Raw genomic sequence first — 14,683 nt, 5'->3', positions numbered from 1 at the left:
CCCCTCCCCACCCCTCCCCGCGCGCCGGAAGTGCTGCGCCTGCTCTCTAGGTCCCGCCCCGGACCGGGAAGTGCTTCCCAGGGAAAGATGGCGGCCGTCTCCGTGTGCCAGGCTCCGGTCGGCGGTTTCTCTTTCGATAACTGCCGCAGGTGCGGAGAGGGATTGGGCTAGGACCGCGGCTGGGACCGGGAGGCGGAGCCGGGTGCGCTGCGGGTGGCCCGGGAACGAGGCTCGGGCCGGGGCGGGGGAGGGACGGAGGAGGGTTGGCGGGTGCGGCCCCGGGGCGCTCGTGACTCAGGGATTCGGGATTGGGAGCGCGGGGCCCGCGGTGGCTGTGGGAGGCCACTGTGCCCCCTACTCTGCCCCCCTACTCTTCCCTCCTACTCGGTCTCCCTACTCTGCTCCCCTGCTCTGCCCCCCTGCTCTGTCCCCCTCTCTGCTCCCCTACTCTGCCCTCTACTCTTACCCCCTACTCTGCTCCCTACTCTCCCCCCTACTCTGCCCCGCAACCCCCTACTCTGTCCCGTACTCTTCCCCCCTATTCTGCCCCCCTACCCTACTCCTCTACTCTGTCCCCTATTCTGCTCCTATGTTAATGTCAGGGTCCTGGGAGGGGGTTTCTTGAGTGTGAATGAATGAACACTGACTAAGCGCCTCCTGTGTGCCAGGCACTGTACCATGCGCTGGAAATACAAAGAAAAGCAAAAGCCCGGCTCTGCCCTCAGGGAGCTCCCTCTCCTATGGAGGAGACCGCCTGCAAACAATTATGTACAAACATGCTTCGAACAAGATGAACTGAAGATGATAGAGGAAAGGCATTAGAATGAGGGGGTATCAGGAAAGGCTTTCTGTAGAAAGTGAGATTTTAGTAGACACTTGAAGGAAGCAAGGGATTCCTGGAGGCAGAGATGAGGAGGGAGGACATTGCAGCCCGAGAAAATGCCTGAAGTTGAGAGGTTGAGAGATGTACTATCTTGTGGGTGGATGTAGGAAAGTGTATGATGTAGGAAAAGTAGATGTAGGAAAAGTGCAAAGGTGTTAGTTATGAGGGGTTTTGAATTCCAGAGGATTTTATATTTGAACCTGGAAGTGATAGAGCCATTGGAGTTTATGGGTGTGTGTGGGTGGGGTGTGGGGGTGTGTGTGTGTGTGTGTAAAATGGTCAGGCTTGCTTTAGGAAGTTCACTTTTGACAGCCAAATGGGGAAGGCATGAAGACATGAGGGCCAGCACCAGTTTGGTGGCAGTATCAGAGGAGAGAAGGGGTGGGGAGTGTGTATTTGAGAGATGTTAAATTGACAGACCTTGGCAAACACATTAGATTTGGAGGAGGGAAGGTTGGTGAGAGTGAGGAGTGGAAGATGATACCTAGATTTTGATCCTTTTGGCAGTATTAGAGAAGTTAGAAAGAGGGGAGGGTTTGGGGAGAAAGATAACGAGTTTAGTTTTGGATGTCTAAGTGTTGGACTTGTGTGTTTATGTAGAAGCCTGTCTCTCTATTTTCCCCTCAAAGGATCCTATACTCTTGAGCTAAAAGGGACCCCAGAGGCTTACTAGTACAACGCCCTCTTTTTTATTGATAAGGGAACTGAGGCCCAGAGAAGTGAAGTGACTTGCCCAAGGGTTGGAATATAGTAAGCATCAGAGGTAACACTTAAACCCAGGAGACAGTGCTCTCTTCCCTACTGTACTATTCTTCCTTGTTCTCTATCTTGTCTTCCTTTTTTTTTTCTTCACATCTCCCCACTCTTCTCTTGTCCCTTTCCCTCATGATTCTCTTCCCGATTTCTTCCCTCTCCCTTTGCTCGTCTGCTGCCTCTCTCAGTGTTCTCATCAACATTGAATTTTGCTCTTGTATTTTTGTCCTCTTTTTTGTTTTACTGGTGATTTTTTGTTTTTATATCATTAATTTCCAGGTATGTCTTTCCCTCTAAAAGAAGTTTAAAAAAGAAAAAAACAGTTCAGCAAAAATAAATAATGCACCTACCAATTCTGATAACATATTTAACATTGCATACCCTAAGTCCCTCACTTCTTCAATGAAAATGAGCTCCATTTTTCAACTATTCTCAGTTCCAAGCTTGGTTATTGTAATTATACAGCATTCAATTTACTTAAAAATTTATTTTCCATTTACAGTGTATTTACTGTGCATGTTGTTTTTGCCAGTTTCTCATTTCTTATGGTGCATCAAAATTCCATTATATATTCAAATAATATCTTCTTGGGCTTTAATATGTAGAAAAATTATCCCCTACTCATTTTTAACTTGTAGAATCCCTCTCAACTAGGACCTCTTGTTTACTTTTCTGGGTACAGTTTTACTTATTTTCCCTTCCTGCTAGGCTCCTTTAGGCAGGGTCTTTTTCTTTGGGCTTTGAGTACCTGCTGCAGAATATGGAGCTTTAATGTCTTTGATAAATATTTGATTAATTAAATTGAATTCTCTTTTCATTCTATTCTTACCCTCTCCTCTTCTTTTTCCATTTTCTCTCTTTCTTATGTGCTTGGATCACTTTTCCAGAAGGTGTGCCCCCATCCTGTTCTGAAGCATGATGATGAGTATCTCTAGCCATCTCCTTTCTCTTTATGCAGAATAGAAGTGACTTTATCTAGTCCAACCCTATGCTGATATATGGGGAATTTACCTGTTGTCTCACCACAGTGAGTTTTTTAGGCACAGACCCCCAATGGTTCAATGCTGAGAATCCAGAGAGCTGAACTGTACCAAAATATATGTCATGGGCAAGATTTGAATACAATTTTACCTCTTAAAAGAACAATTAAATAACTGTTATTCTGTTTCTAAACCCACTAATATAGTATCTTACCTCAGTCCACTTTGGAGAAGAAATCTTTCTCATAAACCCTGGAGATTGCATTAGCAGTATGTCCATTTATAAGGAGTAGTTTTAAAAAGGTGTAATATGGCATAATGAATAAAGAGCTGGCCTTGGAACCAAGAAGATCTGTGTTCTAGTCCCCTTTCTGATATACTGTCTTTTTGGCCCAGGCCAGGCCACTTAACCTTTTGGTGATGGAGGCGACTCCTCAGTTGCAGAGAAGGTGCTGACCTATGTTGGTTGAGGGAGTTTTCTCATCCAGGGGTTCCCTGTATCAATGAAATCATAGGTCCAGTCCCTGTACCCTGGTATTTTAAAAAAAAAAGTCTAGCTGTATTTTCCACCTTGCCTAGGTAGCATAGATCCTAGATCGTGATCTGGTTATGCAGGTCCTTAGCACTCCCCCCTCCATCCTATCCCGGTTTTGATAAAGTGACTAAGTATCTTAGAATTAGAAGGTACCTAAGAGATCATTAAGTCCAACACTTTATTTTAGACTTGAGGAAACTAAGGTGAAGTGACTTGCCAAGGGTCACATAAGCTAGCAAGTATCAAAACTGGAACTTGACCTCAGGTTTATGACCACAAGACCACTTGCAAAAGAAAGCTTTCTGCTATACCACTCAGAGTTAAAGTTTCCTGATTTTTAATCCTGTGTTCTTCCCACTCTAACAAACTGGTGCCTCCTTTTTCAGGCTTTTCTACCATGGACTACCTCCTCCTTTGAGCCAGTCCCACCAGAGAAGTAGAGTTCAGTTTAACCAGATTTTTCTTCTCCATTTCAGAAATGCCATCCTTGAAGCTGAGTTTTCAAAAAAGGGCTATAAACTTCCAACAGCTCGAAAAACAGGCACGACCATTGCTGGAGTGGTATACAAGGTACGGGAAGAATTCCAGAGAATATCAAACTTTTGTTGATAAACTAGAATCTTAGAATTGTAAGACTTTACATTTCAGAGACTGTGATTCTGGTGAATAAAGGGTGCTGTAGGGAGCTTAACTATATTTTAGCATCTTTGGTATCTTCCCCAGTACTTGTCACATTATTGTGTACTTGCTGGGCCTTAAGTTAACACTTGCTGAATTGAAACATTGTAATTTGAATCATCTTGGGAAGTCATTTGGCTCTGTTGATGTTTGAATCCCTTTCACAATCATAGGATTTTGGAGTGGGAGTGGACTTGGTAAATTGTGTAATCCAACCCTCTCATTTTTATAGAAGAGGAAACTGAGCTCTGGGGAGATGGGTGCCATGTCTAAGTCATAGAAGTGAAAGAACTTGTATTTGAACCCAGGTCCTCTGATTCTAATGCTATTTCTACTGTCCTTGACAGGAATCCATTAAGAGTATAGTCTAGTAGAGAATGTTTTTTTAAAGCATGATTGTAGATCTTTCACTGGGAAAGAATGCTGATTGCCAGTGATTTTTGTGTCTTTCATCCATGATTCATTCTTTTAACCATTCTCTTAATATGCATGTTGTATGTATCCAATATGAATTTAAAATGTTTCTGTTTTCAACTCTTGATAGTTTTATTATCCCTCTTTTATAGATTAATAAATTGAACTGTATAGAGCTAAAGTGACATAGCTACTAATTGTCAGAGCTGCGATTCACATACATGTTTTCAGACACTCAAATCCAGTATAATTTCCACTATGCTACACTGACTTAAGACAGACATTTTGTGTTATGTCTATGTGTTTATTAACTAAGCTTGCTTTTTTTTTTTTAATAGGATGGCATAGTTCTTGGGGCAGATACAAGAGCAACAGAAGGAATGGTTGTTGCTGACAAGAACTGTTCAAAAATACATTTCATATCTCCTAATATCTAGTAAGTATCGATTGTTCATATTTATAATTTTTAATGCTTTGGTGTTTGGTTTTACTAATTTAAACTCTGTGGGTATGAAGATATTTATGGATTGTAGGATTTAGAGCCTGAATAGACTTGAGAGATCACCTTGTTCCATTCTCCTTATTTTACAGATGAAGAAGGTAAGTCTTTTTGGTTAAGTGGCCAGTCACACAAGTTGTATTAAGCTGAAGCCTTTTTCTTCAAGTCCAGTGTTATTTCTACCATGTATAATGACTTTCAAATATAATACTTTTCTAAAGTTCCTTCCGGCTCTCAATCTGTGATCCATGAGCCTACAAATTAGAATGTATCAGAATATGTTCTGTTCTAAAGATCTCATAACTTTAAGAACATTAGTATGCAACCTTGGAACGTAGAATGTCAGAATAGTAGTTCCTAGTCTGTGTGCCATAGAGTTACTGCAAGGAATCCTGGAATCCTAATATGGAACTTAGATCTAAGGTTTCTTTCCACCATACTGGTAGTCTCTGAAAGGTGCAAAATGGTACTGACCACTTCATGTAGCCTCAATATAATAATAATAAATAAGGAAATATATTTTCTCTGGATTGGGTAACTAATATGTTTCCAATATATGTATCACTCTTGCAAAAGGATGAAAATTCTGTGGTTAATAAAATACATATTCACTTAAGTGTTACTGAGTTTATAATAGCTTTTTTGTTATGTATTTTCCTCAGTCAGCAGATACTAACAGGACAGCTACTGCTACTCTGTGCAGTCAGTGAAATATTTTGACGTTTAGGAAGGTTCTTCGTATTTGAAGAAGTTGGCAACTGTGTTAGAACTTAGAATATTAGGATTAGAAGGGACCTTAGAAATAGGATGTTAGAAGAGAGAATGTAAAATGGCAAAATGTAAAATGGACCTTAGGGTAGAACACAGAATGTTAGAATATAGAATGTTAATGCTGACAGAGATCTTGGGACCTAGAATGTTTGAACTGAGATCATAAAATGTCTTCTGGAAGAGATAGTTGAAATGATCCAGAGATGTCCAGGTTTTTCAGTAGTGACCTACATGTCCAGACTGAATGAATTTATTATATTTATCTTCAATGACAGTTACTAATAATTGATCCAAACCTGCTAATATGACATGTGGAGGCATTTAGTTACATAGAGGAACAGTGAGCGAATTGTTAGGCCCTACTTCCTTAACTGCCTACCTTCTAGCTAATTAGGTGAACATTTTTTTGCTAAAAATATTTGGAAGATTGTACTCCAGGGTCAGATAAGCTGCATTTGGATAGCAGACTGCATGTTGGATTCTTGGGATCTAGTCAGTTCTCGATTTTTCTTTTGAAAAAGCTGATGCCTATGTAGGTGCAGTGACTTGCCCAAGGCCACATGAAAAGTTAATGATGGAGCCAAAATGAAAACCTCTTCATCTCATTCCCAGGCTTGTGCTTTTCTCATTATACACAGAGAGTTTTAGTATTTTATCTGTTGCCTTTAACAGCCCGTATTTTAAATCAAAGCAAGGGATAGATTGGATGAATTGGACTTGATGGCCTTAATGTCATAGCCCCACTTTTCTTTTTCTGTCTTTATGAAAGTTACCTGAGAAGTTTTCTCTCTGACTGAATGTCTAGGTAATTGAATCTTGAAATTTCTAAATTGCTAATATATTTTCCAGTTGCTGTGGTGCTGGGACTGCAGCAGACACTGACATGACAACTCAGCTGATCTCTTCCAACTTGGAGCTCCATTCGCTTTCTACAGGACGCCTACCCAGAGTTGTTACAGCTAATCGGATGCTTAAACAGATGCTTTTTAGGTAACTTAATGATTTATTTTCATTGTAGTATTGCATTACTTACTAGTTTTAAAAAAAAATCTTATAGTAGGTAATGGACTCTGTGCTTAGAAGCATTTAGAGTTGAAAGGAAATTTGAAATCATTTGGTCCAAACACAGCGTTTTGCAGATGAGGCTAATTGAGCTCTGAGAGATTGTGACTTGCCCACAGTAGCATAGGTAGTAGGTAGTAGTGTTAGAATTCCAGCCCAAGTCTTTTAACTCCAAATCTAAAACTCTTTCTACTATATAATCACTTTGCTTCTTAGATTTGGAGTTAGAAGGGACATTAGCAGTAGTCTAGTCCAAACCTCTCATTTTATAGATGAGGAAACTGAGGCCAAGAGAAGTTATCATGTCATAGCCAGTAAGTTTCTCAAGTCATCTTTTATGAAATCCATTTAATAAATTCAGTGCATGATTTGCCTAAGTATTTGCCTAAGGTGACACAGCGAATTAATAGTCAGATTAGAATCTAGGTCTTTTGGTGTCCAGACCAATGCTCTGTTTGTGAAACCGTGTTGTCTTGTCTGTTGTTTAATGGGTTGGAGTAATTTAAATTCAGAAACAAAAAGTATGTATTTTGACTGTTTTGATAATACGTTTGATTCTATGAGTTCTTTTGTTTATTCATTTCCACTAACATTAAGTACTTATTGTGTATTGAGTGCTATAGTACTAGATACTTCCAGAAATACAGTGTGGTTAAGACGTGGTCCCTGTCCTGAAGCTTACTGTTTGATACATTAATGACTATAATACAAAATAATGCATTATATTAGAGCATATAATAATATATTAAAAGTGTAAAGTGCCACGTGAGGTTGGAGGCAGGGGAAGCAAACTTTTGAATACCTACTATGTGTAAGGCCCAGTGGGACACACTTGGGGGAAATTCATATAACGGTGGCTCTTGCTAAAGAGGAGCTTAGTTTATTCTGTAAGCCTAGTTTCACACTGTGAACCAGAAAATCTAAAACAGTATGATGACTGAGTTGGCTTTGATAGGTTTTTGTGTGTGTGTGTTTCATCAGTATGTTGAAATATGTGTGTTACCTGCAATCTGTTTGATTTATATCTACTTTCTCTTCTTAAGGGGGTTGTTAAACTTGAAAAAGCTTGCTACTTGGAATCATGGAATTATAGGGCTGGCATGTACTTTAGAATATAGAATTTTAGAGCTGGAAGGAACTTCAAAATATAGAATACTATTAAAACTGCAATATGCTCTAGAGATCATTAAGTCCAAGAGTTCTTAACTGTTTTTGTGTTATGGATTCCTTTGATAGTCTGATAGAGCCTATGAATCCCTTTTCAAATTAATAATGGTTGAAAATACATAACATTACAAAAGAAGCCATTTGTTTTGAAATGTAATTATCAAAATATCAAAAAACCCAAGTTCATAGACCCTTGGTTTAGAATCTAATTAGATGCCCTGATTTTATATATGAGGAATCTGAAGCCTGTTGACTTACCCAAGGTCTCATAGTGAGTTAATAATAGAGCTAGGTCTCCTGTTTTCCAGTCCCATGCTTTTTTGCTATAACATATTGCCCTATTTGTCAGTTTATAGATATAGAATGCATTGAGTTCATAAACAAAAAGTACATAGCTCATTGTTACATCTTGGAAAAACATTGTGGAAAGACTGCTGGACTTCAGGAAGACATGGGTTTGAATGATGCCTAGTAACTTGTGTGAGCTAGTGACTTAACCTCAGCTTCCTCATTTGTGAAGTAGGGATTATAATTATACTACTTGTAGTGCTTCTCTCATAGGATGGTTGTGAGGCTCAAAAGAGAGTCCATCAAGTGTTTCATAAACCTTAAAGTCTAAGGTAACTGTCACCTATGAATATGATAGTTATTACCTAGTTACACCTAGATGTCTGATTTCTAAGTAGTACCTCTTGTTTCTTCCCTCACTTAGAATCTTCCATCTAGGTTCTGTTCCAACCCCTCCTTGAAGCTTCTCCTCATTCACCCAGTTGTTTTGTTCTTTCTGTCTTCAGATTGACTTGTATTTACTTGTCTGTGTACATATTCTATCACCAGTAGAATAAAAGCTCCTTGAGGGCAGGCATTCTCATTTTTGTCTAATTGTTCTTCACAGTACCTAGCATAACAAACACCTTACTCTAAGCAAATGCTTAACAAAGGTTTTTTGAATTGAATAGAGTTGAACTGCATGGGCATAGCCAGTGAATTGGTAAGCATTCATTGAATGCCAATTATATGCCTGGTGAGGTGCTATCTGGATATACAAAGATAAATATTCTACTGATATAATATGTTCATAGATGGATGTAACACTTGAGCCATTAAGGCACTGGTTCTAAAAAAGGGGAGGTGAAAAGGGCAAGTGTTTCTGGAATGGAGCATAATCAATGAGGGAAGTGGGAGATGGAATGTGGGGAATTGTCTCTGGAGCATAGAGTGTATAAAGGAGAATAATGTATTATAATAGCCTGAAAAGATAGGCTGAAGTCATATTATGAAAGGCTTTAAATGCCAGAGGAATTTATATTTTATCCTAGAGGTACTGGGAAGCCACTAAACAAATTTTAGGAAGGATACTAGCAAATTAGAACTCATCTAGAGAAGGGTGACCAGCAAGATAGTCAGTGGACTGGAAGACAGTTCTATTTGGTGATGGGTTGAAGGAGCTGAGGATGTTCCCCTTAGGGGAAGAGAAGACTGGGGAACCTGATAATTCTTTTCATTTGGAAAATAGATGACACTTATTTTGCTCCAGTGGAGGGCCGGAACAGGAATAGTAAATAGAATTTTTGAGAGAGGCAGATGTTGATTTGGTGTAAGGAAAGTCTTCCCAACCATTAGAGCTGTCCAGAATTGGAGTGAATTAGCTCAGAAGTTATTAAGATCTTATAATGTTTCAAATAGAGACTGGATGAACATTTGGAGAGAGAGGAAATTTTTTTCAGCTGTGGATTGACCTTTGAGGTCTTTTCAAGCTCAAAAATACTTTGCTTCTCTGAATGAATGAAAGAATATGAGTGGTTAACTTTCATTCAGTTAAAAATGTCACAGAATTTGGCAAAGCAAGTTGATGGAAATTAAAGGAAAAAATTGCCAATTTTTATTTAAAATTCACAAGACTATATGAGCTCCCTCTGGTGGCATATTAAATACATCACAAAATTTAAAATAGAATTCTTGTTAGGTAGGGGATAGTGAAAGTATTTAGAACTGGAAAGAGTCTTACACATCATCTAGTCTAACCTCTTTTTAAGGGAAGGTAAATGACTTGCCTAAGCCCCCACAGATAGTTTTCCAAGTGGGGATTTAAATCCAAACACTGTAACTCTCAATCGAGTGCTCTTTCCATGGTACCAGACCAGGGGTGGGGAACCTGCAGCCTTGAGGCCACATGTGTCCCTCAAGGTCCTCAAGTGCAGCCCTTTGACCAAATCCAAACTTCACAGAACAAATCACCTTAATAAAAGGATTTGTTGTGTAAAACTTGGACTGAGTCGAAAGGCCACACCCAAGGACCTAGAAGTAAATGTATGGCCTTGAGGCTACAGGTTCCTCATGTCTGTTCTAGACCATTAGATCTGGAAGGGGACCATAGAAGAAGGGGACAGTCCAATTTCCTTTTATAGTGAAGGAAACTTAGGCTCTAAAAGGTGAAGTGATTTGCCCAAGGTTACATAGTGAGTATTATAAGAACCAGATCTAAAATTCTCGTTTCTAGTCTTCTAGTTCAATATTCTACATATTCTAAGACAACTAGAATATTATCAGGTGAGTTACTGTACGTAAAGAGCTTTGTAAACCTTAAAGTATGATATAAGTCAATCAAAATACTAGATATTATTTAGAACTATTAAGTACAAAAAAGTACACTGATTTTTCCTAATGATCTCTTTATATTATTTTAAAGCAGTCATATCACCTTATATTTGTATAATGTGTTGCAATTTAAAAAGCCTTATGGAGCCAAGAGTAGCACTAGGTTCTCAAAGGCTAAGCCAGGGGAATATAAGCTTAGGTCTGTTACCATATTAGAAAGGCTTCAAGTGTTGTGCCAGTAACAGCTTAGCTAAGAGTGGACAGACTTGTCTAAAGTAGGTTATTTGCTTGGTTATGAGTTAAATGGCCATGACACCTGTTGAAACAAAATAAATAAATGGTCTTTAGTCTTAATTGTTTTTACTATTGTAGTTTCACCCTTTTCACCCATTCTGTTTTCAGTGTGACTAGTTTAGTGGTAGGAAAAAAAACTAAAAGGTGCTAAGAATCAGAGTTTTTAGACTATTTGTAAACATTAATTTAATCTTATATACTCTAAATATGAGCTGTTTGTCCAGTGGATACCATTGGAAGAACTTAACCACGTCAACATTGGTAATTCTTTCACAATAAACAACAGAAGACAGAAGGAAGTTGTATTAAAATGAAAGGATAGCTCAAAAGATTTTCCATAGGGAAACAAAGGAATTGGTTTCATTACTAAAGGTAACAGGAAGCATTTATTTTTCTAAAAAAAAAAAATTGTATTTTAATTACTGTAAATTAAAACAAACATACAAAATAAGAATAAAAACTTTTGTGAAACCCTATTTAAATAAAGTAGAAAAAAAATGAATTAAGAAGCAAACAAAAATGCCTTTGTTCTCTGTCTTCTTCTAGACATGACTGAAGTTCTACCATTTCTGGCCTTGTTCCTTCTTCCTGTCTCTCCCACTGTAATTGTAGTGTACATATATGCAGCTCTGGTTCTGCTGATTGTACATTTATCCTCATGAATATAGGTCTTTCCACATTTCCTTGTATGAGTAATTTTTTTTATATCACAATATTGTATTACATTATTATATAGCAGTTTATTCAGCAATTCTTAGGTTTTTTACATACAGGTTGCTCATCCATTTTCTGCTATTACAAATAGAGTAGCTATGAATATTTTTGTGCACATAGGTCTTTTTTTTCTTCCTTTTTGTGTTTTTGAGATAAAGTGCTAGCAACAGAATTACAGTGTTAAAAGATATGTTTTGTTACTTTTATTACATATTGCTGTGTTGGTCTCCAAAATGTTTGCACTAGTCTGCAGTCCCCCACTAACAAAATTATTAGAGTTCATGTTTCTTACCAGCACTACCAACTTTGGTTTTATAATTTTTTTTGCTACTTTTGTCATTCCAATGGGAATTAGATAGTGTTTTAAGGTTATCTTGATTTGTAGTTCTCTGACAGTTCGGGAATTTGAACAGAAACATCATTTCTTGGTCATTTTATCTTACAGTTATGAGCATCAGCAAAAAGATTGGCATAAAAAATTACCTAACATTTTTTAAAGTTAATTTTTTATATTTAGTTATTCTGAACTTGACAAACACCAACGATTATGAGCATTTTCATATATAAAGAACAGAAAAAGGATTATACGTGAAACTGGGACTATACTTTATATGTACATATGCATATGTATACATATATTTTTAAAATGTAATACATTCACCATATTACTTCTAAAGCCTTATGTGTTTCCTACTGAAACTCATGTTTTGTGCAGTTTTTAAAAGGGCTTCACTGATGTTTTTATTCTTTTTTCTGCCTTATTATCCTAAATCTCCTTAAACCCTCTTCACTAGTTCTCTCCTCCCCAGCAAACAAACTCATTTCTTGAAATCCTTAAGCATAGTGAAGCTAAAGAAATCCACATTTTGAGTTATATCTGAAAATGTATGTCTCATTTTTCACCTCTTGTCTATAACTTTTTTGTCAAGAGGTGGGAAGCATCTTCTTAGATTCTCAGTAATCATGGTTGGTCATTACACTGGACATAGTTCTTAAGTCTTGAAGTTTTTCTTAACAATGCCATAGTCACTGTATATGTTGAAGCAGATTTTGGTGCAGTGCATAGAGTGCTGGGCCTGGGGTCAGGAAAATCCAGGTTCAAATGTGGCCTCAGATACTTTCTAATTGTGTGACCTTGGGCAAGTCACTTAAACTTCTATTTGCCTCAGGTTCCTCAGCTGTATAAGGGGAATCATAAAACACCCACCTCCCAGAGTTGTTGTGAGAATCAAATGAGATAATATTTGTAAAGCACTCAGTACAGTGTCTGGCACATAGTAGGTGCTAATAAATGCTAACTGTTAATACTATTTTTGTTCTCCTGGATTTGCTGACTTTACTCTTTACTAGTTCATACAAATCTTCCAAGGTTTTTCTGAATCTGTCCCTTTAGTTATTTCTTATGGATTTGCCAACATCTGTTTTAGAGAATGAAAAGGTAGAGAAATTCTATGAGAAACTTGACAAGATCTTTCAGACTGAGTAATTGGTTGCTTGGATCCTCAGTGACATCAGTGTGAGAATGGGTAGAGGGGAGCAGGGTGAAGAATATATGACAAAGCATGATGCAGGTTTGAGAATTGATAGAGGCTGAAGGCATATAAACTACGCACAACGCTCAGTGTCATGTGTCATGAATACTTTTTTGGGGAAGAAAACAAGATTATAAGGGAGACATCAGAATCAGCTGGTTTGTTTGTTGTTTTTTTTTAGTTAAATTATCAGCTTATAAGAGCAAAGGTCAAAATTACCATTAAAAATAGAAAGAATGTATATGAGAAGATAGTGTGTAAAGTTGCAACAGTTTTTATTTGACTGATTCAGATATGTCCTTTGATGCAGAAAAGTTGGAAATGCAAAAAAGGGAAAGATACTGACCCTCATTATTACCATTTCCTGCAAAAGCTTAATATGTAAAACTCTTGTCAGAGTGAGGAGACCAAAGGTGCCTGGAAATTGCCTTAGCCAACAAATACTTGCTTTCCTTACTAAATGAAGAGAGATGGCTATCAAGGGTAATGTCAGTTTGGAATGCAAGCTTACTTATTAAACAATACAGTAGCATGGTAGAAAATTATGAGCTGATTTTGCTCTATAAAACAATGAAAAGCAGTGGAAGTAAAAATTAGTGTATAAAAGCATGGTGTGAGAGTTAAATGAACCAGATCATCTTAAGAGCATTCATAGATGAAACTAAAAGGATGGCAGATATTATACTTAAAGTGGAACAAATTTATTAGCATTTCATTAATGACCTATTTTTATAATCAGTGACAGAAACCACCATTTTTGGATTGTAGTCTACTGTAGAATGTAAAGTAGCAGTATCATTTAGGAAGACAAAATTGAAAAGAATGAGTAGACCAGATCAAGTAAAAACTGAAGGAAGGTAGAACAGTCTTGAAGGAATTGAGAGATTGATTCACAAGATATTTCCAAGAGGAAAGATAACAAAAAAAAAAAAAGAAAAAGAAAAAATTTGCAGACTCTAATGATACCTCCAAAAAAAAGGTAATATAAAGAACATAAAATTTGCTACATTTTACCAGACAGGAAAATACTTATGGAGATGGTAATTATGCCTGTTTGCTTTCTGTGCATAGTCAGACCGTTGATTTGTCACAGTTAAGATCAGAATTAATAATAAATCCAAGGAAAAAATAGTAATTAGAAAAAGGTTCAGTATGCAATTAAGATTTAAACCTGAATTATTTAAGCTTTTAAACATTAAAAATTAGAAATGGGCAGAAGTAATATCTTTTCCATCTATATTAATTTCATCTAGGAGTTAAGCCAGTGTAAATTAATTGCTACAACAAGGAGACCAAAGGAACCCAGAAAATGCTAGTTAGCCAGCATTTGCCTTACTTACCAAATGGAGAGAGATGGCTGCCAAAGGCAATACTGCATTAGAATATAAACTTGTCTGTAAAATCATGGAAGAATAATGGATAGTTTGAACAGTATCATCTTTATAAAACTGAGAGAAGCCATTGGGAAGAAGGAAGTTGGCAAGATACTCAGCTAATCAGTCATCCCAAGGACATTAAAGATAAAACAAGAAAGTGAATTACAAACAAAAAAACAATGGAAAAGATTTGCAAAAATTATTACAACAAACTTTTCTCCATCAAGGATGGAGAAAGATCCACAAGACTTGGATTCCAGCATCACAGTTCCTGAGGGACTTAAAGGAGAAGTAGAATTGGCACTAAAGAGCACAGAGATGGGAAAAGCATTTTGATTAGATCAAACATATAGAGAAGAGATTCATACTGCAAGTGATAAAATTGTGAGAGTGTTGAGTGAACAGTGTACAAGCTATCTATAAGAAA

General features: G+C 37.4%; 1 protein-coding gene across 1 annotated transcript in view; it reads left to right on the top strand.

Moving 5' to 3' along the window:
* The first annotated feature begins 40 nt into the window (after window positions 1-40).
* Window positions 41-14,683, top strand: part of LOC114047387 (proteasome subunit beta type-7) — an 86,285-nt gene continuing 71,642 nt past the window's right edge. The window contains exons 1-4 of the mRNA XM_027868220.1: window positions 41-149; window positions 3,628-3,721; window positions 4,582-4,679; window positions 6,363-6,503. Of these exons, the coding sequence (XP_027724021.1) occupies window positions 88-149; window positions 3,628-3,721; window positions 4,582-4,679; window positions 6,363-6,503 (395 nt within the window). The 5' untranslated portion in view covers window positions 41-87. The remainder of the gene's footprint in view (window positions 150-3,627; window positions 3,722-4,581; window positions 4,680-6,362; window positions 6,504-14,683) is intronic.

The sequence above is a fragment of the Vombatus ursinus genome, unplaced genomic scaffold (genome assembly GCF_900497805.2).
Source record: "Vombatus ursinus unplaced genomic scaffold, bare-nosed wombat genome assembly UNPS02014786.1, whole genome shotgun sequence".
NCBI classification, from domain to species: Eukaryota; Metazoa; Chordata; class Mammalia; order Diprotodontia; family Vombatidae; genus Vombatus; species Vombatus ursinus.
This window is presented reverse-complemented; position numbering and strand designations above follow the sequence as displayed.